Source organism: Perissodus microlepis, chromosome 4 (genome assembly GCF_051167445.1).
Source record: "Perissodus microlepis isolate ML-2025 ecotype Zambia chromosome 4, ASM5116744v1, whole genome shotgun sequence".
In the NCBI taxonomy this organism is placed as follows: domain Eukaryota; kingdom Metazoa; phylum Chordata; class Actinopteri; order Cichliformes; family Cichlidae; genus Perissodus; species Perissodus microlepis.
In genome coordinates this window covers 5,623,030-5,646,576 of record NC_140464.1, presented here as the reverse complement: position 1 = coordinate 5,646,576, position 23,547 = coordinate 5,623,030, and the positions used below count along the sequence as shown (strand labels likewise).

The following is a 23,547-nucleotide window of genomic DNA, read 5'->3' as shown; positions in this document are numbered from 1 at the left end:
ATGAAATGCATACACGCACTTTATTTTGACCCAATTTTAATCATTTATACTCATTGCCTTACCAAATGTGAAACAAAATAAAATGAGTACAAACAAACATCTCATGATTATAAAATATACTGCGGACCTTTGAGAACATATCAAGAGAGAAACACGCGCACCAGATGTTTCCTGAGGTTCACTGAGGTGCATTTGGTTAGACTTTTAAAGAAGAGATAATAAAAATATCAAGGAAAAAAAGACAAGCAGAGCATTGATTAAACATTCAAACTGTAAAATATGAACCATCTAAAAGGCCTTTGATTATTTAATTGCTCAACAAATTAAATATATTTTATGCTATAATTGAAGCCAAAACTTTAAACTTTACAAAAATCTTGCAAATTTAATGTGGACTTTACAGCCTTTACTTTCATAGCTTTACATCACCAGCAGCTCTATGAATGTGAAAGTACAAACAGCAGTGAGAATTTAATATTTACATTTTTTGGGGTTTTTCTCCCAGAAACATTCAACCGGTGTTGTCTATTTTAGCACTTCCAGTCCAACTAGATCACCATTCCCTCCTTTCTCTCAAACACCAGTTCCTCTTAAATCACCACTACACATAGTTTTTGTTTGGGGCTGAGGCGCTGTTGCTGTAATACTTGGCTTTTCCTCCTGAGTTGCCTTGCTTGGGCCTGCTGAAGCAACAGAGCAGACCTCCAGCTATGATGAGCAGCACACCTGCAGCCCAGCCTACAAAGATGCATGCTCCCAGCTCCATCCTTGGGGAAGAACTCAACAGGGGGGTGTAGAAGTCCCTCACGGTATTGTGTGCAAACCAGCTGACAGGGATGATTACCAGGATGCCAGCCAGCAGCATGCCCACCCCGGCTACCAGGCTGATCTTGGGCTTGACGTCTTCGTTTTCCACACAGGTGGTAAAGTCGGACCCGCAGAAAAGAACGAGCAGGCTGAGGCAGCAGAGCATGCCGCTGATGATGGACAGGGCTCTGGCAGCCTGCCGGTCTGCGCCCAAATCTAGCAGGGATTCGAAGTTCTTGCACTGCTGCTGGCCAGTACTCTGCACCACACAGGTGGTCCACAGGCCCTCCTGACTTCTCTACTCACACACAGAGAGGAAGAAATATACAATTATAGACATCATTTCATGACATGAGGCAAACTGAGTGCTACATAATTAAATCTCATACACGTAGAACATTTATGAAAAATTGAACTGTAAACATTCACTTACTCAAAATCAAGTAAAATAAGCTCAATAAACAGAAACAATCCAATATTGCTTATACAACACTACACACATATGTTTAATTACCTCTGCTGTCACAATGTTGGATCCTGTGAAGGCCGACACTCTCCAGAGCGGGACGGCACAGCATACAACAATCCCAATCAGGCCCACGACCCCGAGGACCACGCATGCCATCTGAACCACAGCAGATCCCATTCTATAAAAGGCAAAATGGTGTAAAGACACAGGAGCATCACTAAAAGCTTTTCATTGTTACTTTACAGTCTGTTTAATGATGTTCTCATTCTGTCTTTGTCTTTAAAAAGCTCATTTTCTAACATCCGTTGAATGTTTCTCCAATATTACTTCAAATCAAGGGGGTGCTACAATCATTACCATCAGATAAAACAAGTAGGGACAGTTTTTCTCGCATTCTTTAAACCTTTTTCCGTTACCCGAAATGTATTGTATTGATGATCATCATTAAATCTAGCATCCAACAACTTAAATTAGGTGAAATAACGGAAAAAGGTCTCGAAGTCCAATCAGGTGTGTACAGGATTAACAGGAGGGGGCTGCACTGAGCAAAAACACCCCGTGTTTAAGTGTAACTAACTTTCAGAGCAGATTAAACCCTGAAAATAAATCTGATTTGAGTTAATCCTCATTAAGACTGATTTCTGAGTTTTATTGTGACCGCAGGTGGGACTCGTGAAATCTTTAGAAACAGAAAACAAAAAGAAAAGCAGGCCTTTCAAACTATTTCAACCTTTTTTACTCTCACAGCTGTTTATTTATTTTCACTTTTAATTTCCCCTCTTATGTCCATTATGAAAGATTATTTATTTTATTATGATTCTTATAATTTTATTTGAGTAATTATCAAATTAATCCTCAACCAACCCTTTCATCCTCGAGCCTTTTCAGATTTCAGTCTCCTTTCAGAGCTCAGGCAGTCCTTTTAAATAAAAAGTGGATAAATAGATTCCTACCTTTTTTGAAAATGGAAAAAAATTAGGTGAGATTTCAGTGGAGATCCTTCTTCTGTTTTCCTGTCTGCGTGTTGTCTCGAAGATGCTGTTTCCTGTTGTACAAGTCTTGTACAGACAACATGGGACATATATGGAGAAATGCGAAGGTGTGGGCGGGGCTGAGCACAAACATGGGAACATAGATGATGGAAGGACCACAAGACCTGGCTGGACATGCCCTGTAGCATGCTCTGTACTCACTGAAAGCTGCTGTGGAGACAAGGAGCGCTTACCTAATTTGCATCAGTGGAAAAAGAGCCACTAGGAAAAAGATTATTATGTCTCAGCACCAGAAGTCATAAAGCACACACAGAGGTTTGTGGGATGGTAGTCATGACAGTGATGCTGATGCTAATTAAAATATTTTGGTTGTTGCTATTACAAATTGCCTAGAATAGAAAAGTGAGTCATCTGAATGACTCCTCTTTTTTCCCTCTGCATTCCCAGTCTACACAGTTACCACCCACCTTTCCTTACCTGCATCCCCCCTCCTCTGACTTACGCACCTATCTCTGTTGAAACTCTGATGGCGAGTGTACGGAGATCAGTTTTGGAAACCGAGATGGAATGGGTTTATTTACGTAAGACCATGAGCTGGGTTTCATGGATCATGAGGACATGAAGAAATAAAAAGGAATGTGGCCTCTATTGTTGTTTGTTTTTGCCTACACAGCTGAATTTTACTGTATTTTCACAGAAACTGAACATCAGCTGTGAACTTTATATCAATGAGAATCGAGAACAAACCAAACAGAACAAGAAAAAACTGTTATTTGTTCTTTTTTAATTAGTAAATGCCTTGAATACCAACATGGGGCTTGTCCTGACCCAGTTTCGTCACAGTGCTCCAGTTGTGGAAAAGGATCTTCTGCTCACATGTTCGCTGTTGTCCACTGTTGTGTTTCCCCTCTTATCTCCAGTTCAGAGCTGTCTGTGTGATGGAGCTATTCTGAAGAAGGTTTTCACTTGATTTCTGTTGTTTTTCTGTTCTTTTCATTTTTGTGCCATAATTTTGACATATTTAGGGAGCCCACGCAAGATTTATCTTAAAAATATAAATATTTTCCAAATCACAGGCCCCTGATGTGCATCAATGTTATGCGCTTTTTAAATTTGTGTGATTTTTCCTGCATTTTTTCAGACCTTCTAACTTGTTTACTTGAGGAGATATCCAGGTGAAATCTTCAGGGCTCAAAAACACATTGTGAAAACCTGAACCTACTCTGAGTGTCCTAATCTAAAATCAAAATCAGCATTTCTTTCCTATAACTAACTCTGAGCGTGGGATTTATCATAGCTTCGATAGCAAAACTGCATTAATTAATGTGCATGACTCAGAGGAACAGAAACAGTGAATACTTGATATGTTTTTGTATAATTCAATGGAGGAAAAAAGTGTTTGGGGCTAACTTTCAGAGGCCATGTCACCATGTGGGATAGGTGGCAAAACAAGGTCTTCTTCTATCTACATTTTGATGCCAGGCTCATCTTCTAGTCATCATTCCTGCTGTGTGAAAATTATGTGTTAAAGTTGCATTTATTTGACATTTGTGCATAAAATGGAGAATCGTTGTCAAAAGCTCTGCAATTTGAACATACAGAAGGAACTGGGTCACAGAGGGTCTCTGGATCAATGGATGATCTGAATATGCGCTAGAAGATGAGGATAAGCAATCACATGATTCCTTTTAAAGTTTAGCATAAGCAAGTAAAACAAAATGCCACAAACTGAACAGGCAATGAAGCCACAAACAGCAAAGAGAGCATCCACTGATCCTTAGACCTGTATATTAATATTTCTGCTTAAAAGCAGTGTTTGAAAAAATCCTTCTGAATAAAAATTTGATTTTAGTTTTATATTGTGACACTTGGAGTTGGTGTAAACCTAGTTTGATTGGAGTTTAAGTGTGTTTTACTCCACTGAAACTTTCATGTGGTTATCTCTGTGCTAATGAAATCACGAAGGCTCAAAATGATGGAAAAAAATGTGGCAAATTTCAGCCCATATGTACTTCAAAAACCTGTAAATCTTAAAATGTTTTATGATTGTGATAATAGTCAAATTTAGCATGCCTTCCCTAATGAAGTGGAGATACCATGTAATTATTCTGAGAAGGTCTGAGAAGGTTTTTAGATTGATTTATTTGAATCAGTGTAAAGGAGACAAAGTAGGAGACTAACAACATAAATGTCCGCTGTATTTTTATTTGAAAGTCATATTTACAGTTGTTCTCCTCTTGCTCTCTGTGTGTCTTTGGCCTCGATTTTCCTCATCAAATAAACCTCAAAGCCTCTGGACTTCTTTTATGCCTTAATGCTCTAAGCTGTAAGACAGACAGAGCAAGGACTGATGGAGAGCAATAAAATGAGATCCTCACATTTTGAATCAGACCACCAGACTGAGAAGATAACACCTCCCACCTGCCAAATGCTGATAAATTCTGCAAGCAGCCCAATCCAACAGCCACATCACCAGGTAATCACATCATTTAAAGGTGATGCATTTTGGAAAAAACAACCTACTGACACACAACTATTAATGACAGGATGATGCACCATCAAGCTGGTTGCCACCTGACCAGAGGAAACTAGCTTGACGTCGTTAGCCTTAAAAGGTCTTGTTTGGTTAGGATAAAATTTTAAAATGATCATCTGCAAGTTAACAAAATCAGGAGAAAGATATGAAACCTCTTTTAACGTCACAGATGCAAAGACACAGTGAACAAGGAATAATACTTCTAATTTTATGTGCACTACACATTAAGAGATACATTCCAAAAACATTCACATAGGCCAAGTGAAAGACACTCATTGCTACTTATTTCTTGTTATTTTAGCGATTAATTCAATTTATTTTATATAACTCAGAATCATAAACACAATATTTTAGCTTTACACATTCAGTGGGTCTACTGTCATTTGATTGTGCAACCACAATTCCCTGCTCACAGCGGAAAATGCACAAAACCACATGTAAAAATGTAAGTAGAGAGAAGTATGTTAAGTATATAGATCGAACCACTTGTGTAGCTCTAGAAATACTTCTATTTGTTTCTCATTGTCGCTTTTGTGTGGCAAAGGGACCCTTTGGTGGCCCAGTTCTTGCTCTGAAGGGTCTCTATCCAAACTATGTCAGCAGAATATCCCTCAGATTGATTGAGGGATCAATACTGTAGGGGTCAAAGAATTCTGGGTTTTTCTTAGCTAAAAATAGAGTTTTACCAAAGTCCTTCGAAAGTCAAGCCAGTTGGCAGTCACCTTTAAACACATCCAGAGACTTTGTTTGAGTTTTATTTTGAAGTTTCATCGAAATTAAATTTAATGTAGCTAGTCATCTAGGCATAAAAATAGTTTTTGATAGTTTGATTGATAGTTTTTGATAGTTGATAGTTTGATAGTTTTTGCTTCTATTAAAAGCCTCAACTTCAATTAACTAAGATGCATTTCCGTCTTAGTTTGAGTTTACTTTATTATAAAACCTTGTTGCGTGCTGCTAATTTATACTTTTATTTGAGTCAACTATATTGTCTTTTCTCTTTTACTTTTAAGTTTTTGTTAATTGTAAAACGTTGGCGGGTACTGCTCTGTCTGATCAGTGTGGTTTTAGGGTTTAAAGTGCAGTTCCACGTCAACACACTGGGTGGCGCGCTTTGAGCTTTAATTTTAATCTTCATTGATGCCACTGTAAAGTGCTGTAGGCGGTGCCTAGGAATAAGACGGACCCAGTGTGTATCCAATCAGATGCGAATATTGGGAGCTGAGGTCTGCGATTGACCAATCGCTTTTTGAGAAACGTGTGAAGACCTCGGTTTGATTCACCCTCCTGTGTTACCGTAGACGCTTCGCTAGAAACGGCCCTCTTTTAAAGTTCGTGGGGGAAGAGCGGGGCGACCCGGACAAACCGAGGGGAAAAGGGCCAAGATCGAACTCAGGGGATAAATATTTACACAGATTTCAACACGGGAGGATTAATATTAAACCGGACACAAGGTTTGACATGTTATCTATTTCCAGGTTTGATTATTTAGCTAACGTTTGCTCACTAGCCAAGGTTCAGTTTTGCTGCTGCTAGTTTATGATACTTAGCTAATAGCTACCTAGCTAGCAGAAGCTCGGTTAAGCTCATTGACTGTTTTTTGACATTGCTCGACTAGCAAGTGTGACTCATTCAGTGAATTACGACATTATAATTTGAGTAACTCTCAGTGTCCATTCCCCGTCTTTCCCTCACAGAAATCTAAGGTGAGACACAGAAAACCATCGTCTTGAGCCCGAGAACGTCAGAAAATAAAGAAAATGGCGGAGCCGGACAAATTAAACATCGACTCTATAATTCAGCGTCTCTTGGAAGGTAAGGAGGATCAAATCCGCGTCACAGCCAAGTGTTTGTTATATTAGGGCATGTCTTGGTGGCAGTGAATTGTGTACATCATGTAGGTCAGCTGCAGTTAAAAGCGGCCACAGTGTGTTGTAGTAGCCTACTTAAGATCGCTCTACTCTCAGGCTCGGTGGCTGGTTTTGGATCAGCGGTTGAAACCAAAACAACATTGCTCTTTATAGATTGTTTAGCAAACCGTAAAGATTGGGGGGTGCTGGGTTTTTTGTTTTGTTTTTTTTTTATATTTTTTTAAATTTAGATGATTTGCTGTCGTGCTGTCTACAAAAGAAGGGGAAACGCGTGACGTTATAGAGTGATGTAGAATTGGAAAAGATGAGCATTACTCGCCTATTTATGCAAATTACGCATTCTGATGCGCTATTTGCGTAGGGATATTGTGCTTTTACCTGTTTTTTTTGTTTTGTTTTTTCTTCTTCTGAGTTTATGCAGGGGAAATGATCAGACTCGGTAGCCGTAGTGGACTATTTCCATTTTACGTGTTAATTCTCTTTGAGTAAAAGTAGTTTTGCAGTCAGCCCCTTCCCCACTAGAGTTATTGAGTTATTCAGAACGAAATGCAGATTTTGGTTAGTTGGTTTCAGTTAGTTTCCAGATGGGGTTTTCTCATTGTCGTTCAGGTTTTTTGTTTCAAAAATGTTTGGTTTTAGTGTCTTTTAGCTTATTTTTTTTATTTATTTATTTTACTGTGGAGGTTATTTGTCGGGGATATTTTCAGAAGTTCAGAATGGATGTCAAAATTAAAAGGGATCTGGCTCACACTCTAATAAATATGTGAACCAAAGGTTGTGATAACCAATTTGATCAAATTGTCAACAACTAAAAAATGAGGATATACCTTGTTTTTATTTCAGTTTGCTTAAATGTTCCTTTACAACTGGTTTTAGTTTTGATTTTAGTTCTAGTTGACTGTAATAACCTTGCTTCTCGCTGGCTTTGCTGGACTGTCTGGGTTTTTGCTTTTTTGCAACTGCATTTCTGGAGTGTGTTTGTAGTCTGCTTCCCTGAGAGACTTGTTAATGAGCTGTACAAACAAAAATGCTCTGATTGGGACATACTCCATGTAATGGTTATTTAAACAGGTTAGGATGCCTCTGTACAAAAGACATGCACTTTAGGGGCAGACAGGTGCATACTACAAAGACTAGATGTTCTCAGGTCACAAAAGTTATGTGCAAGACAATCTGCAGATACACAAATATGAATATGAAGAATGTGCCTTCATATTGTTTGTAGGCCAAGTATTTAAACTTTTGCCTTAGATCACACGTGAGGAAAAGGGCAACCAATAACTTGAATCAAGTTACAGCAACGACAACATATTTTCAAGGTAACATGAAGACCTGTGTCTCTTGTTTTTTGTTTTTTAATCTAAAAGTGGTGTTGAAACACAGTTTCAGCTGCCCTCAAATGGCATCAATAAGTCTGTCCTCCATTTCAGTGTAAAGTGAATTTCCACAGGTGTTTATAATTTCCTGGAATCAGGATTTGCCTTGTTTTATATTCATTTACATGGTCTTTGTATGTAATTATGCAGTGGTAAAACATAGATTTGCATTTGGTATAAACATACCATGAAATATGCATTTAATGTTAGTCTGCAGTGGCGATAACTAGGCCTCATTTAGAAGTGCAGTTTTTTTAGAAGCCTTGTAAAATATATTAGGGATGTTATGATACTTAGAAAAATTATAAATATAATTTATATAAAAATACAGATTATAAATGCCTGGAAAACTGTAATACTCAATAAAATGCTTAATACTGTTTTTGATACCATGAAGTTCGAACCATACAGACAGCCAAAACAAACAGACAGTGAGATAACTGTAGGGTGAGCGTGTATGGCAAATATTTCAAGATTGGGAATTTAAAAAACAAAACCGATAATTTAGGTTGTCTGAGGTAGCGCTGTACGTCCTGTTGCTGAACAAATATAGCGGGTAAGGTAGGCTGACAGTTTCTTTGCTCTGTTTCAGTCTGCAAATTTAAGAGAACACAACATGTTCAGACACACACAGTAATATCATCCTGTTAAATTAACATTGTTTATGTTATATATGGGCTGGACTGATAACTTTTGCTGACTGGTTTCACATTAACATTATAATTTTGTTATTAGCTACACTAGCTAGCCACCACCTTAACGATAACCTAACATGATGCTATTGTGGCTATTTAGCACAGATTTTATGTTTGATACCCTTCCTGATGCAACTCTCCCATTTATTTAGGCTTGGGAATGGCACTTGGAGTACACTAGCTTGTGGACCCCTCGATTCTGGGTTTGTGTCCATTGAATACCGGCTAATATTCATGTATGCACTAGCCAGATTAACATTAATGACTGTTTGATAATGGAAACAAAACTGACCTCTTGAAATTTTTCAGTGTTTTTAAACATCAAGTACTGTTCAGCTGCTAGTGAGGGGAGGGGCTGTGTGTGCCCCTCTTCACCCTGCTGCCTTGTGGCAGGAGATAACGGAGCATTCGGCTCCTCACTGCCAGACTGCGAAACAGTTTCTTACCCCACGACTCCTGAACACTCAGTGACTGGACTGACACACACACACACACACACACACACACACACGTGTCACTGCCTCAACGACTAATCTGCACAATCACACGCACACTATCGTACATCAAGTTACTTTTTTCACAATGCTCAGTCTTTTGCACAACTTACTGTCATTGTTGCACTTCTGCGTGTGTTGCGTGTCTGCACTGTCTGGTGTTGCACTGTCTCTGTTTTGTGGTTGGGTTTTTTGTGCAATTTTTGCACACTTGCACTTTATGTAGTCCTTTGTTGATTGTCTGTTATATGTAGCAGCATGGTCTTGGAGAAACGTTGTCTCGCTTCACTGTGTAGTGTTCCACTGCAAATGGTTGAAATGACATTGAAGCCACTTGACTTGAACTGGAGGAGCTAAAGATGGCACTGTGGTATCAATGCTCCTGCAAATGAGTATGTAATCCAAAAGTAATTTTTAGTGTTGATTAGCATCTGACAGTCTCTTAAAAAAACAACAAAAAAACAAACAACCATACACAAGACAGTGCCGCAGTGAGATACCATCGCTGCTGATAAACAGTGTTCTGTGATAGACTCAAGGGCATCAGTGTAAACAGTATCACCATAATCAAACAGGGGCAAAGTTTTGGATAGTACAGTGAAAGTGAAACAACAGCTCCATAAAGAAAAATGTGTTTATAATAAAAAAAGAAAAGTTTTGTCTTCCACTTGGGTTTTAAAAGTGAGTGTAGCATCCTGCCAGAGTCCTAAGTGTTTAACAATATTGTAACAAACTGTTTCAGTGTTATTACCATAAAAGGTCAGTATTGTTGGGACTCCTTGCTGCATTTGCTCCACTGCTGCTTTTAAGCACAGTACAAACTGCTTACGTCACTTCTTTGTTTCTCAAAACAAGAATTGCATTAGTATTAAAATTTATTGAAGCTATGTTCTTACTGTAAAATATGTAGTTGTTGTAAACAAATGCATTGCAATTGCGTCACAAAAATCCCGAGACATCCCTGAAGCAGATATGAAGCAAGCAATATTCTGTGTTTGCTCTACGTGCTAACTGTCCTGGAAATGCGTGCTTTAAATCTAACTGCTCACTGACAAATTTGTCGTGGCTTTAAGTGTGTGCGAAATAAACAGGACTGTTTTATCTTCACATCCGCGCTGTGGTTGTGTAATAGGAGCCCAGAGGACATCAAACAGAAGAATAAATGTACTCAGACCCAGTGGTACAGTTCAAACTGCGGTTAGAAGAAACTAGGTTGTGACCTCCTGTAGTTGTCCTTGCATGTCAGTGCACTGGGCACAGCAATTATGAATTTTCCCATGTGAAACTGCTGAAATGGAAAAATCTTTTTGTTATTTTGTCACTGGAGCAACATTAGAAGTGTTGTTTAGATTTTCATTTGTGTAGTAAAGGCCACTTCATATATGTATATAAAAATAGGCTTTGCTGCTTTTATTTTAAGGCCCAAATTTGTTTTGTGGCTCCATGCACATAGAAAAGTTATTGACCTCTGATATAACCTAGCATGACAAATCACAAAATGACTTCAGGGTGCTTTATGGATGAGGTAAAGCTCTCCCACACAGTGTGATTCATTGAAATTATGCCTTTAGGGGCCACCTGATAGTTGAGTGGTTGGAGGCCTTACCACAGGGGTATAAATGACGTCAGTAGTCAGTCTCCAGTTTGATTCCCAGCAGGTCGAACCTTCACTCTCCACCACTGCCTTCTGTCTCTTTCTACCACTGCAGCTTTCCAAAAGATACAAAAAAAAAGTTCTTTTGACCAGTAAATTGAGAAATAACATTTGGGATAGAGTTTTATCCCAGGATCACTGCTGTTAATAAATTTGACCTTAGCCCTCAGTTTGTTTACCTTCTTTAAATATAGTCCCTGCATGATCAGCCTAAGCTGAGCTGGTGGAGGTGATTGGGATTATGTACAAATATGCATGTGCAGTCAAAGTACCTCCCAGAGAGAGTGTGCTTTTGTGGGCCATGCTGGCTGCTGCTGGAGTGTTTTGTACTTGGGCTGTGATAAGACTGTCTGCCAAACAGAGGAGAAGGCAAACACGCCTGATAATGGCTGTATTTATATCCACTTATGTAACTACCGTGACCTTTTTTATCCACATTGGTGAGGATAACCACTCGTAAGCTGATATTTGTATTCTCAGCGTTCTGTTAAAGGCGGCAGACTCCCACTGCAGGCACTGCATCAAAAGGTTGATAAATTATCCTCATGCTAGTTCAGTCTCCCATGTGGACAACGAGGTATCCCTGCTCCATGCTGGCTATGTTTCAAGACCAAACCAATTAAATGTGTTTGGGTAGCAAGTAGTTTCAATTGGATTACTTGCGTAGGTCTAGAGCTAACTGAACTCTTAGCTTGTGCTTCTGCATAGCAAGTGTGGCATCACGTAAGCTAGGCCAGAACAGCCGGCATTGAGTGAGGCAGCGCTGGGGCGATTCAACTGTTGATTCCAGCACCCCTGACATCCCCTCAGCTTTTCTGCTGTGCTCCATCTCTTTGTTTTCCGCTGCCTGACCAGTGTACTGGAAAGCCTTTTGTCTGCACCCCCTCATGATAAGCTTACTGTTGCCCACTGGCTTGTGTGGCTAACTTTGGAGTAAGCTCTGTCAGTGCTTAGCCTTCTGTAATCCAGGTTTAAAGTGGGAAGCAGCACTGCAGTATTTATATCTACTTTCACTGTTTTTAGTTGTCACTTCAGGACACTGCCATTATTCTCTGTCAGTCTGCTGATTTCTACTCTCTCCATCCCTTTTAAAAGTGCTCCGCAGCCACTGTTAAAACCTGGATTATTTTGATGTGAGATGGCCTTTAATTATGTCTCATACTGTGTGTAGCAACACACAAGTAGTGGCATATCTTTGGAGGCTTATTCAAAGCCCATAAAGGATTTATGAATTCTTTAAGTGTAGTTAATGTTGTACTGTAGTGGGTTTGTTTATGTTGGTCATTGTGCGGTGGTGTCTGCATCGCTTTTGGATCACAACTTATTGTTGGACCTGATAAACAATTAACAACAGCGACTTTTATTGAAAAGCAAAAAGTAGAGAAGTTTTCAAACAGGTCTGCGTCTACACATTTCCTGTGTTATCAAAACAAGAAAAAAGAACACCTACACTGGCAGAATACAAGCCATGTTATTAGCATGATGAGTAAGCGAGAGCTGTAGTAATAATCAGCTGTATTAATAAATATTCGCCTTCCTCCGCTTTAAATATGACAGTGATCATAAGGGCATAACATGGCTGCTTGCTCTGATCTTCATCTTCTGTGTGTTGCTTCGTGGATAACAGGATTATTTTTAAAGGTTATGAATGAGCCTGCAAAAAGTGTTTGACAACTTTACTGTTACAGCTCAGCTGCTTCAGAGTCGCTAGTCAGTACTTCTTAAATGTTTGGTCTTACTAATGGCATCTGTTACCATGGCCGAGAAATGCACTTTAACCACAAGGGTATGTTCCAAGTTTAATGAAACAACATTTTTAATACGGAGATCAAATCATTAGCACTGCTCTGGTGTCATTAGAATGGCATTTTATTTAAATGTGGCTTTGTGAAGTTAAATTGACTGACATGGGGCATGTTTGAAGTGGGTTTTTGACGAATTGCTTAATGGTTAGGACATGAAATTGGGGTTTTTCCTGGCACGAAATGGCCATTTGGGGTGATGTAATCATACACAAATGCGCAACTGATCTTTGTTACCTTACTCAACAGAAGGTCATCATGTTGTTTGTGGTCATTCTGCTAATTTACCTTTCGTGGAAGGTCTTGTTTTTGATTAGCCTTGATGATCTTTTTTTTTTTTTTGTGTGTGTTCACTACAAAAAGCTCGTGACCATAGGGTGAGGGTAGGGATGCAGATTGACCGGTAAATTGAGAACTTCACTTTTATGCTCAGCTTTCTTTTTACCATGTGGACTGGTAGCATCTGCATCACTGCAGCTGCAGCACCATTTGTTCTGTCAATCTCCCGCTCACTTCACCCCCTCACTAGTGAACAAGACCAGAGATACTTGAGCTAAAACCTTTGATTGTATCTACATGCCATGTTGAAATTCCAATTTTTTTAAAATAAACCAGCCTACAGCTTTTTTTTTTTTTTTTTTTTTTTGTAATTGACAGATACAGTGAAGAAATGACAGGAAAGCAGAGGGAGAGAGAGACGAGGGAAGACATGCGGCAAGGGGCCGCGGGTCAAACCTGGGCTGGCTGCTCTCAGCCGTACGGCACGTGATCGCCTGCTCAATGCACCGAGCTAAACTGGCGCCCGGGTATCAGACTAAGTTAACAGTTCATCCGCATATTTTGATACAACTTCTGGAGGCTTGCTGCAGATTCTTCACGATGTAAAACAAATGGCGGTGGATGGAGCAGATATAAAGTTTACTCTTCTTCACGTTGGAGTTTGTTGATCGGGTGGTTTGATGAAGGACTCCTGCTAGCTTTTTTCCCGACAAAGGTTTTAAAGGTGATCACAGGAACAGCGCTCCTGTTTTGGACACTAGATACACGTTTTTGGGTTGTTGTTTTTTTTCCTTCTCACTCAGCCTGAGCTCACTGTCTCGGTAATGGCTCCGCCTCTTTGCTCTTCACCGTGTGTAAACAGACTCTGGCGCAGTGTTAAAACTCTGATAACATAACACAGCAGTGATGACGTTGGCAATGTTTTTTTGTTTTGTTTGGGGTTTTGTGTGTGGGTTTTGTTTTTTTAATATAAATACTAGGGACTGTTTGACTCTGTATTCAATCGTTGCCCTTAAAGACGTTTGTATTGCAGGTCCGTTTTCACTCGCAGATGGGGGTGTAATGCTCACATTTACATCATTTGACACGTCAGCGCACTACAGAAGCCTCGAAGCAAAGAATTTGTATCAGGAATTTTTTATAATCGAATTATTCGAAATACTCGATGAATCGTTGCAGCGCTACAAGGAACAGTTTAAATATAATTACACAGTTTTGGCTGAGCTTGTTTTGAGGTTCACCAGCCGCAGGTATAGCCATCTTAAATGTTTAATATTGTCAGAGAAATCCAGTTTGAAAAGGGCTGCCCTGCATTGGTTCGCTCTTTTTGGTATGTAAAAGGGAAGTGTTTATCTCTGAGCCGTTGTACACCTGACAGCCATTAAATCAGCATCATTAGAGAGAGCTCTGTGTACCTGCAGCTTGAATATAATATAATTGTCACTCAGATTGTTCGAGGTAGTTGTTTCCATAAAGTATATTACTCTGTTCATTAGCCTGTGTAGAAATGTACTGGGTGGGAATGAGACTCCTCATTAGAAGGCTTATACAGTTTGTGTCAGGAGCTGCTTTGGCATCAAGCAGCACATGTACGAGCGGGGGTGTGATTGATTCTGTCGCCGATACAAACAAACCTGATTCCAAACTCCGTCGCAAGCAGTCTTGTGTAAGTGTGCAGTGGACTGAATTTCAGATTAACATGGCATCACATCCACACCCTGCAGCTGGTGTGTCAGTGGACAAATATTTTGGTCTGAATCATTTCACACTGCCTGTGAGACTCCCAGATACTTTTTTTCCTCTTCCTGTGGCTGTCATTTACATCACACTCCTACCTTTTCTTGCATTAAAGCTGTGTCGGCGACTGTTTTATGTGATGTGGCTCCAACGGTTTGTCAGGAAAATTAGTTGGACTTGTTCAAGTCTTTATCATGACTGTGTGGTAAGTGTGAAAACACATGGCTGAACACACACTAGACAAACCTGCTGAATTCTTAACATACCATCAGCAAAGGCTCTCTATGACAGGAACTGAGTTTTTTGTTTTAAAGAATTTTTATTTTAAAAAAGACGCTAACCAGGATGGTCAAAAAATAACATTTTTTGGTCATAATTACTCAAGCTTTTTGTTTATCACATGGGTAAAAATAACAGGAAAACTGTTTGCACAGATTCTTTGTCTTAATTATATGCTGACTAATTGTTCCTGAACATTTTCATATCCCATGGACTTGTTTTGAGCCTGTTTACATATAATCAGGATTCCTGCTAGTCATTAAAGTCTTACCTGGAAGATAAAAGTTAAAAATTAGGTTTTCAAAAGCCTTTTTTTTTTCTCACAAGATTGCTGTAAGTATTAAATTTGCGGATGCTCAACAATTTGATCCATTTGTTATCATGCATATCTATCATCTCTTACTATCTAGAACAACATGCTAACCTAATGGCATAATTACAGATGTCTTTTACTGGCTTGTTACCAGTTTGACACCACAGGCTGAGTGTAGATGTTGTCGCTACCGCTTTAATTGTGGCTCACTTTGTTGGCCATAAAAGTTACCCCCTATGCCTTAATTCAGCTTTAAGGGTACCTTGTAAAACAAATCCGGTTACCCGTACGGATCAGGAAGCCAAGTGTGCAGTGTTTGACATAACCTGACCATGACCTGATAGGCTGAGGACAGTTTAATAAACAAAGTTGGTGGGGCAAGTTAAGTCACCTGCTGGCCTGTTCGGACCACTGACAGTTTTCACTGACCACTACTACTTATGAGTTTGTCTGTGAACTAAACTGGTTAAAGCAACACTCACTAATTAATATCAATGTTTTTGTTTGTTTTTTTTCTTCCTCTTCTTGCTCTCGGTAACATGTTTTTATGTGCTGAACAGAGCATTTCATAGTGGTGTGAAAAATGCAGCAGGAAGGTCACTGCTGCAGGACCCCACAGTGCAAGCATTTCACACATTTTCTGCTAAGAACAGATTAGGGTTTAATAAAAAGTGCAAAATTAAGCACAATTATTACAATTTTTTTTTTTTCCACACAACAAGGTTGAAGTTGAAAAAAGCATCAGAGATGTCATAGTTTATGGTTAAGCTAGCTAATCCTCTTTGATACAGTAAGCAGCAAAGACAGTGGTGCCACTTAGACGTTGAACACGGGTAAAGTGAAAGAAAATGTTTTCTTGGAAACATTTGTGGGGAAAGAAGCAAGAGCACTTTATCATTTTTCCTGTTTAGTGAGATTAAAGGTGAAGAAAAGCTGTCTTGTGGGCTCCTCCCATCCACTGGAGGTTTGCTTTATGTTATGACAAAGCTAAAGAATAAAGAACAAGTTTTAAAAGGTGTGTGCAGATGAGCAGCTTGTTTCGTTTTCCACCATTGTTAAATTTGGCACATTTTTCAGTTTAACTTTGCTACAGGCTGCAACATGAAGCAATGTGTCTACTCGTATATTAAAAACGTAAAACACACTGATGTGGAAGGTCATCACAGGCCAGGCTTGTCATGCACTGGTGGAAGCTCTGAGCAGTAATTGTTGAAGCCACAAACCATAGTCACGTCTTCAAATTCCTTGTTTTGTCTTAAAATTAGTCCAAAGTTCACTGCAGTCATTTGTTTGTCAAGAAAACCATGTAGCACAGTTTCAGGGATTAACACATGGCTGGTTAGTTTATAGTCGTTAAACGTTGTTGTTTTGTTTAATACTTTTTGTTAAGATGCATCTGATTTATTTTTTTATTTGTTATTAGTGTGTGTGTGTGTTTTAACCTGGTAGAGGGGCCTTGATTATGTTTATGATACAGCCTGTGTCGTTGCTTTTTTTTTTTTTTTTTTTGATTTCAGACATTGGTTTTACAGCCAGTAGCGTGCCAATCGTTGCTTCTTCACTGTGCATATTTACAGTCCTAATGAAGTGTTTGCTATCTCTTTGCTGCAGCCACATTAGCGAGAAGGGGAAGTGGGTTTCACGTCCTCTAGCTTTGGTTTAAACTGCAGCCTGAGCAGAAAGACGTGCTTTTCGAGGCTGTGCACATCGAGCAATTTTCCACTGATCAGGTTTTCTCAGACGCTGCCTCTCGTTGCATACTTCACAAGCTCATGTTGTGGTGTTATGTTTTGGTAAGCATTTAAAAGTGTGTCTTGTATTAGTACCGTGTTATTTCCAAAATCTGTAGTGTATTATTACCTCCAAATGATGTGTCTACCTGCTAAAGTGTCTGTTGGACTGGTCTGCTAACAGAATTTGTCAGCAGTTGGTTGGTGGGAGGTGTTAATTTTCCAATCTGGTGGTCTGGTTCAAAATCTGAGGATCACGTTTTGATTGTTTTACGTCAGTCTTCATTCAGTCTTATTTACAGATCTCTTCTCTTTGCGGTGTTGCTGAATCTCTTAAATTTCTCATCCCTGTGTGGTTTTTTTGTTTTTGTTTTTTTTTTACCCCCTCTTTAGTCAAAGGATCTCGGCCAGGGAAGAACGTCCAGCTGACCGAGAATGAGATCCGTGGCCTCTGCCTCAAATCTCGTGAAATCTTCCTGAGCCAGCCGATCCTGCTTGAACTAGAGGCTCCCCTGAAAATCTGTGGTGAGTTTTAATTAACCAATGGGGTTGGTGAGTTTCACGGGACAAAGAGATGATGTGGGTCTCAGAGGATGCACTTCAGGCGCACTCTGGCGCAGGAGAAGACGGTCATTATGAGAGGGTTTTCTCCTGGTTTGCTTGTCTGTAATTAACGCTTTTATCAGCTGATAAGCGTGGGCTGTTCTGGCAGAAGCAGTGAAAGCATGTTGTTTTTAAATTGCACATCTTTGCTGCCCCCTGCAGGTGATGTCCACGGTCAGTACTATGATCTGCTCCGGCTCTTTGAATATGGAGGGTTCCCCCCAGAAAGCAACTACCTGTTCCTGGGTGACTACGTCGACAGAGGAAAGCAGTCACTGGAGACCATCTGCCTGCTTCTAGCCTATAAGATTAAATACCCAGAGAACTTTTTCCTGCTGCGTGGCAACCATGAATGCGCCTCTATTAATCGAATCTATGGCTTTTATGATGAGTGTAAGTACAAAAGAGGCTTCTAAAAGGAAACCAAGGCAAATTTGCAACTTTAAATCTTGCATTCATTTTTTTTTTTTTTTGGGTAGGTAAGCGACGGTATAACATTAAATTGTGGAAGACCTTCACAGACTGCTTCAATTGTTTACCTGTGGCTGCCATTGTAGATGAGAAAATCTTCTGCTGTCATGGAGGTGGGCCTTGTTAATACGTGACTTTACGAAGCCTAAACCATTTGATCCAAGAAGCAAATGTTGGCACATATTTATTTATTTTTCAAAAATGTTTCCTCTCTCAGGCCTCTCTCCTGATCTCCAGTCGATGGAGCAGATCCGCAGAGTTATGCGACCCACAGACGTGCCTGACCAGGGTTTGTTGTGCGACCTGCTGTGGGCTGACCCAGACAAAGATGTGCTCGGCTGGGGTGAAAACGACCGTGGAGTCTCCTTCACATTCGGTGCAGACGTGGTGGCCAAATTTTTGCACAAACATGACATGGACCTAATATGCAGGGCGCATCAGGTAATGTTTACTAGTTTAGTCACTGTGTCTAAATTCATCTTTGTATAGTACATTTCAGACTCATTGACTGAAGAAGTGTTCCCTTAATTCTTATTAATCACGATGCATTGTGTGGCTGTGTTTTAATAGGACTAATCAGAGGCATTTTTAGTGTTTTTCTTACCATATTTGAAAAATACAAGGAAGGAAAAATACTACACCTCCAAGCAAAACTATGATAAATAATTTAATTAGTATTTTCAAATGTTTTCAGAAAACGGGATGTGAACTGTAGATTATGAAGATGCATTAGCTAACTTCAAAGCTGTGACAAAAACATCTAAAACAAAAAAATAAGCCCCAGACCAAACAAACACTGGTGGAAATACTTATAAAGCAAACTGTGAGGGTGTTTCAATGTAGGTATGATATATTCTATTTTTTAAAAATGCCTGAGTGACATAACATTAAACTATAGATCTGATTCTTGAATGGCACTAGCCTCTATTTTTTGTTTAAATTTTTTTTAATATGTAACATTGATGGTTTCCTTTTGGTCTTCAGGTGGTTGAAGATGGTTACGAGTTTTTTGCAAAGAGGCAGCTCGTCACTCTGTTCTCCGCTCCCAACTACTGTGGAGAGTTTGACAACGCTGGTGCCATGATGAGTGTGGATGAGACGCTCATGTGCTCCTTCCAGGTGTGGAGAACAGAACTAAACTTTTCGGGAAACAAATTTGTTTCGTTTAGTAGTTTCAGACTACAATGATACAATATATGGCTCGCATATCGATTCATGTAGTGATGGTAGAATTTTAATTGTAATATTATTTTTTTAAACCTATAAAATTAGAGTTCACTGTGTGTGTCTGTGGATCTAATTGATTACTTCTTTGTCCATCTCACAGATTCTGAAGCCAGCAGATAAGAAATTATATCCTTACGGTGCTGGGGGAGGAATGGGATCAGGGAGGCCGGTCACCCCTCCGCGAAATTCAGCCAAGGCCACCAAGGCCAAGAAATAACACCCACTGGGTCCACTTCCCACAACCTGCCACCCCCTGTTGGCCCAATGCTTCTTTTTTTGTTGTTGTTTTATTTCTCCTCCTCTACCTCCCAAACCTTTGTCTCCCTTGTCACCAAACGGCAACAAAGAAACCAACTGTCCAGGGTTCAATCATGTTTTTTCTCTCTAAAACTATTTTTAACTGTTTGTTTGGTTGACTGGTTGAATTTTGCGTGAATGAGTGTTTAGAAAAAAAAAAGAAAAAAGAAAGAAAAAAAGTGTGAATGATGCAGAGGGAGCTTCTGTATTCTGTACGTATGTTTTCTGCCTCCTCCTGTGCCCTGCGTTTGGTTTTCCTGTCATTTTGTAGAGGTGGGCTCTGCCCATCCTTCATATAAGCTCAAACCTTGCAGAGGAGGAGTAAAAAAGGGGTGGGGGGGGGGGCTTAGCTGTTTACGGTAAGGCCTGCACTGTTTGATGTTAAACACAAGCTTTTGTACATCCTGTCTCTGAGGTCCATGTATCTCTGTGTTATGTGATGGGTCGGGAGGGGGGTGCTGGGTTTTTGGGGATCAAGTTGCACGGTCATACGGTAACGGCACATACCACACACTGGGTGCACGGGTGGATATATGTGCAGGTGAGTCCTTGAATGAAATGGATTCACAATAATATATATATATATATATATATATATATATATATATTTTTTTTTTTTTTTTCTTTCCTCTTCCATTTTTGAAAACCAATGATTTCAGTCATGGATGTGAAATAGTTTTGTTTTTTTTCTTCTTTTCTCTGTAGATAAATGAAACCAATGTGGTTTTACTTTTTCTTTTTCTCGTTTTTAGTTCACTGAAGTTGAATAAAAAATAACCATTTATTTGAGGCATGCCATCATGTTGATCACTTTGCCATTGCTTATGTTTGTCACGCATAATGGCTGCTTTTCTTTTCGTTTTTTTTCTCCTCTCTGTGGTACCTTGAATTGACAGGCGGTGTTTTATAAGCGAGACTTTCAAAGCGTAGAAGCTAGGATATGTAAGTTTGGGTTAGTTTAACACCTAGTGGAAACAAAGTGGCATTTACACATAAGTGGAAAAATTGTGAACAAATGAACAACACAAATCTGGTTGAGCCAGATGTTGCTGTTTTTATCAAATAAAATCCTAAATGTTTATTTTTTCTAATGATTGTTGGCTTCTGATGCAGCTAATGATTATTTTTGCAAGTCTGAGAGGACCAGGAAGGTAAATGACATCACCACGTGCAGTTAACATGTTGCACAAATAGGCGCCACTGACACTGCATCTGTATTGAACTTTGCACACGATACTTAAGATGCCTGCTGAGGAGATGAGAGCTTTTTTCCCCCTCACATTTTCACTGATTAAAAGCAAAAAAAAAAAAAGCAAAACATAAAAACAAATGGAGACGAGATGGTGATTCATTCACTCTAACCTTTCAAAATGCTCCAGCTGAGACCACTTCACTCTTTGTTTTCTATGATGAAACGAAGAGTGGGTTTATTTAAATGTAAAAACCCACACTGAATGAGGGGTGCATGCAAGTTTAGCTCGTGTTTTGCCAGTTTTAACACTGATATTTGAGAAGATAAATAAATCCGGGAGGGGGGGGGGATTAAAGATAATCATGTGCAGTGAACTCTCAGTGAATCCAGCGCGAGGCTGAGCAGCTAGTGCTGTGTGGCAGCGAGGTAGATGACTATCTACGCTTCTTAGATCGCTTTTTGTAAAATATGTTGCCCAGATTGTGGAATTACTTTAATTGCTTGTGAGTGCAATCATTGCTTTGAGCACGTTCAGAATTTCTTCTCACTGAAAATTTAAAAAAAAAAAAAAAAAGCCATAGACAAGAGTTGAACATGTGCTACTGGGTATTATTCAAGTGTACCACCTGCTGCCCCTCTTATGTAATCACCTTGACTTGATTCAGATTCCAGATTCATGAATTTTTAATGGGAACCATCTCTATTACCTCCTAATGTTAGAGCTGGTCCACCCCCCAACCACCACCTCCTCCGTGGCAAACAGGGTGTTCCCAGTGAAAGCGGGCCATAGTTCAGCACAGGCTGTTGTAAACTGCTGGAGAAATCTCCCTGCAGTGTTTCAGGGTGTCTTACTGCCCTTTTCTGAAACTTTTGTTTTGTTTTTTTTTTGCCCCGTTGCATCATTGGTCGGTCTGATTTCATTCATCTGTCCTCGCGTTCTCATGTACACAAACAGTCAGTCATCCCCACTGCGATTTCTATCAAACCCACGTGGCTGTTAGAAAGCCGTGCGTGATGGCTTTTTAACAGGGGAGAGACAGTGGGACTCTTAACTGCAGCGGATAGTGCAGAAAAAGGCTGGTGCTGGTGGGGGGGAGCATCATTAGATTTCATCGTGTGCTCATGTCTGATTCACATTGAGTAATTTCAACTCAGGAAGTGAAATTTAAATATATTCAAATAAAATGATATGATTCATGTACTGCGAAAAATCCAAGCTTAGATGCCATTATTGCAGAATATGTGTACGTGTGAGTGATTTCAGTTTGTGTTCATATTTCAAAGTGGCTAAATGAAGCTCGGGCTTGGCATGCTGGTGAATGGTGCATGGTGGGTGGGTGGGGAAGCTGATATGATTTACAAAGATATCTGAAAATGTATGGAAATTTGTGATATTATAGGATAACAAAGGGTTTATACAAGGCTTGAGGCCATCTCCACAACAGTAAGTGGCCACTGTAAAACGGTCCAATAAAGGCCACTTTCACTCCCATTTCATAGCTGTACAAACGCTTATGACTTTTTAAATTGCTTCGCTATATTTACAGTTGTTACCTCTAAGAATCTGCGCTTTCATCGCTTTTTCTCTCAGTCTTGATTTTTACTGACAAATTTAACCCCAGATACTGCAAAGCTTCTTAGTCTAGGATTTTTTTAATCAATCAGGGATGTTTTGCACCATGCACTGTCGCTGGGTAGAAATAAAAATCATTAGATTGTTACGATTAAGATAACAAAACAACGGATATAAATAGTATTTTTATTTGTATTTCATTTGTTTTCAAGTCGACCACGATTTGTCTCTGTTTAAAGGTAGAAATAAAATGGAATTTATACACTTGTGTCTGGTTTTCTTTTCATCTTTGATTGAGACTAAAAGCTTTCTGCAGGAAGACCAAAAGCAGCTTCGTTCGAGGGGAGCGAGAGCGTAATTTTTCCACGTTTTTCCTGCCTCAAGGCTGTTTTGCTTTATTTCTTTTGCGGGGGCTGCCTGTATTGTCTGTCAAACATTTGGAGGATGAGTCAGTGGCACGGTTGGCCCATTTATCCCCCTGGATGTGCTTTTACTTATTTATCTGATTTCAGCTGGCTCAGACGGCACCGAGAGATGCTTTACAAAATCAAAAGGAGTGTGACAAGTGATCGTGTTGGGCGTGAACTGGATGATTTTGAAAAAAGTGAAATGAAATCATGTTGCCAGCCTCTTCTTTCCTCTTTTATTACAGTTGGATTCGCACCCCCTCTTATTTTTAGAAATCACTATAATAAGGACCAAGCCTAAGCTAAAACTGACAAATGGTGCCTTTTGTTTTTTTGTTGAGCACAGTGCAATCTGTGACTGCATGTAGGCTGACGGGTTTCACGTTAATGCTTTCCTTCACCACACTAACAGGACGACATCGGACACGCACGTTCATATTTCAATTTCAGTGGAAATGGGTTCAGTGAAATCATGTTTATTTTAAGATTGAGCTTTTCTAACATGCAGCAGTGGTTCAAAGTTATCAAAAGTAATCATTTTAATTAACAAAAAAATGAATGTAAGTCGAGATATTGATGGTAGGTAGTTGCACAGTTTAGTTTGAGTTAAATAAACAGGAAACAAAACACGTGATGTGATTGGAAGGTTGTAACGCTCTGCCTTCTAACCATAAATCGACAAAAATTCACCCATTTAAAGATTAAAAACACAGACATCAGGTAAATTTTAGAGTTTTGACTCC

At 39.6% G+C, this 23,547-nt stretch overlaps 2 protein-coding genes across 2 annotated transcripts; one reads left to right on the top strand and one right to left on the bottom strand.

Moving 5' to 3' along the window:
* Window positions 1-6: 6 nt before the first annotated feature.
* Window positions 7-2,357, bottom strand: cldni (claudin i). The gene is made up of 3 exons (XM_084925227.1): window positions 2,230-2,357; window positions 1,322-1,454; window positions 7-1,105 (listed from the first exon to the last, which is right to left on the bottom strand). Exons 1-3 carry the CDS (start codon window positions 2,355-2,357, stop codon window positions 602-604), a joined length of 765 nt encoding a protein of 254 aa, XP_084781353.1. The 3' UTR covers window positions 7-601.
* A 3,737-nt stretch (window positions 2,358-6,094) lies between these two features.
* ppp1caa (protein phosphatase 1, catalytic subunit, alpha isozyme a) lies at window positions 6,095-22,661 on the top strand. Its single transcript, XM_084925225.1, has 8 exons — window positions 6,095-6,258; window positions 6,502-6,619; window positions 17,428-17,559; window positions 17,800-18,030; window positions 18,117-18,221; window positions 18,326-18,549; window positions 19,093-19,227; window positions 19,436-22,661. Exons 2-8 carry the CDS (start codon window positions 6,565-6,567, stop codon window positions 19,550-19,552), a joined length of 999 nt encoding a protein of 332 aa, XP_084781351.1. The 5' UTR covers window positions 6,095-6,258; window positions 6,502-6,564; the 3' UTR covers window positions 19,553-22,661.
* The last annotated feature ends 886 nt before the right edge of the window (window positions 22,662-23,547 follow it).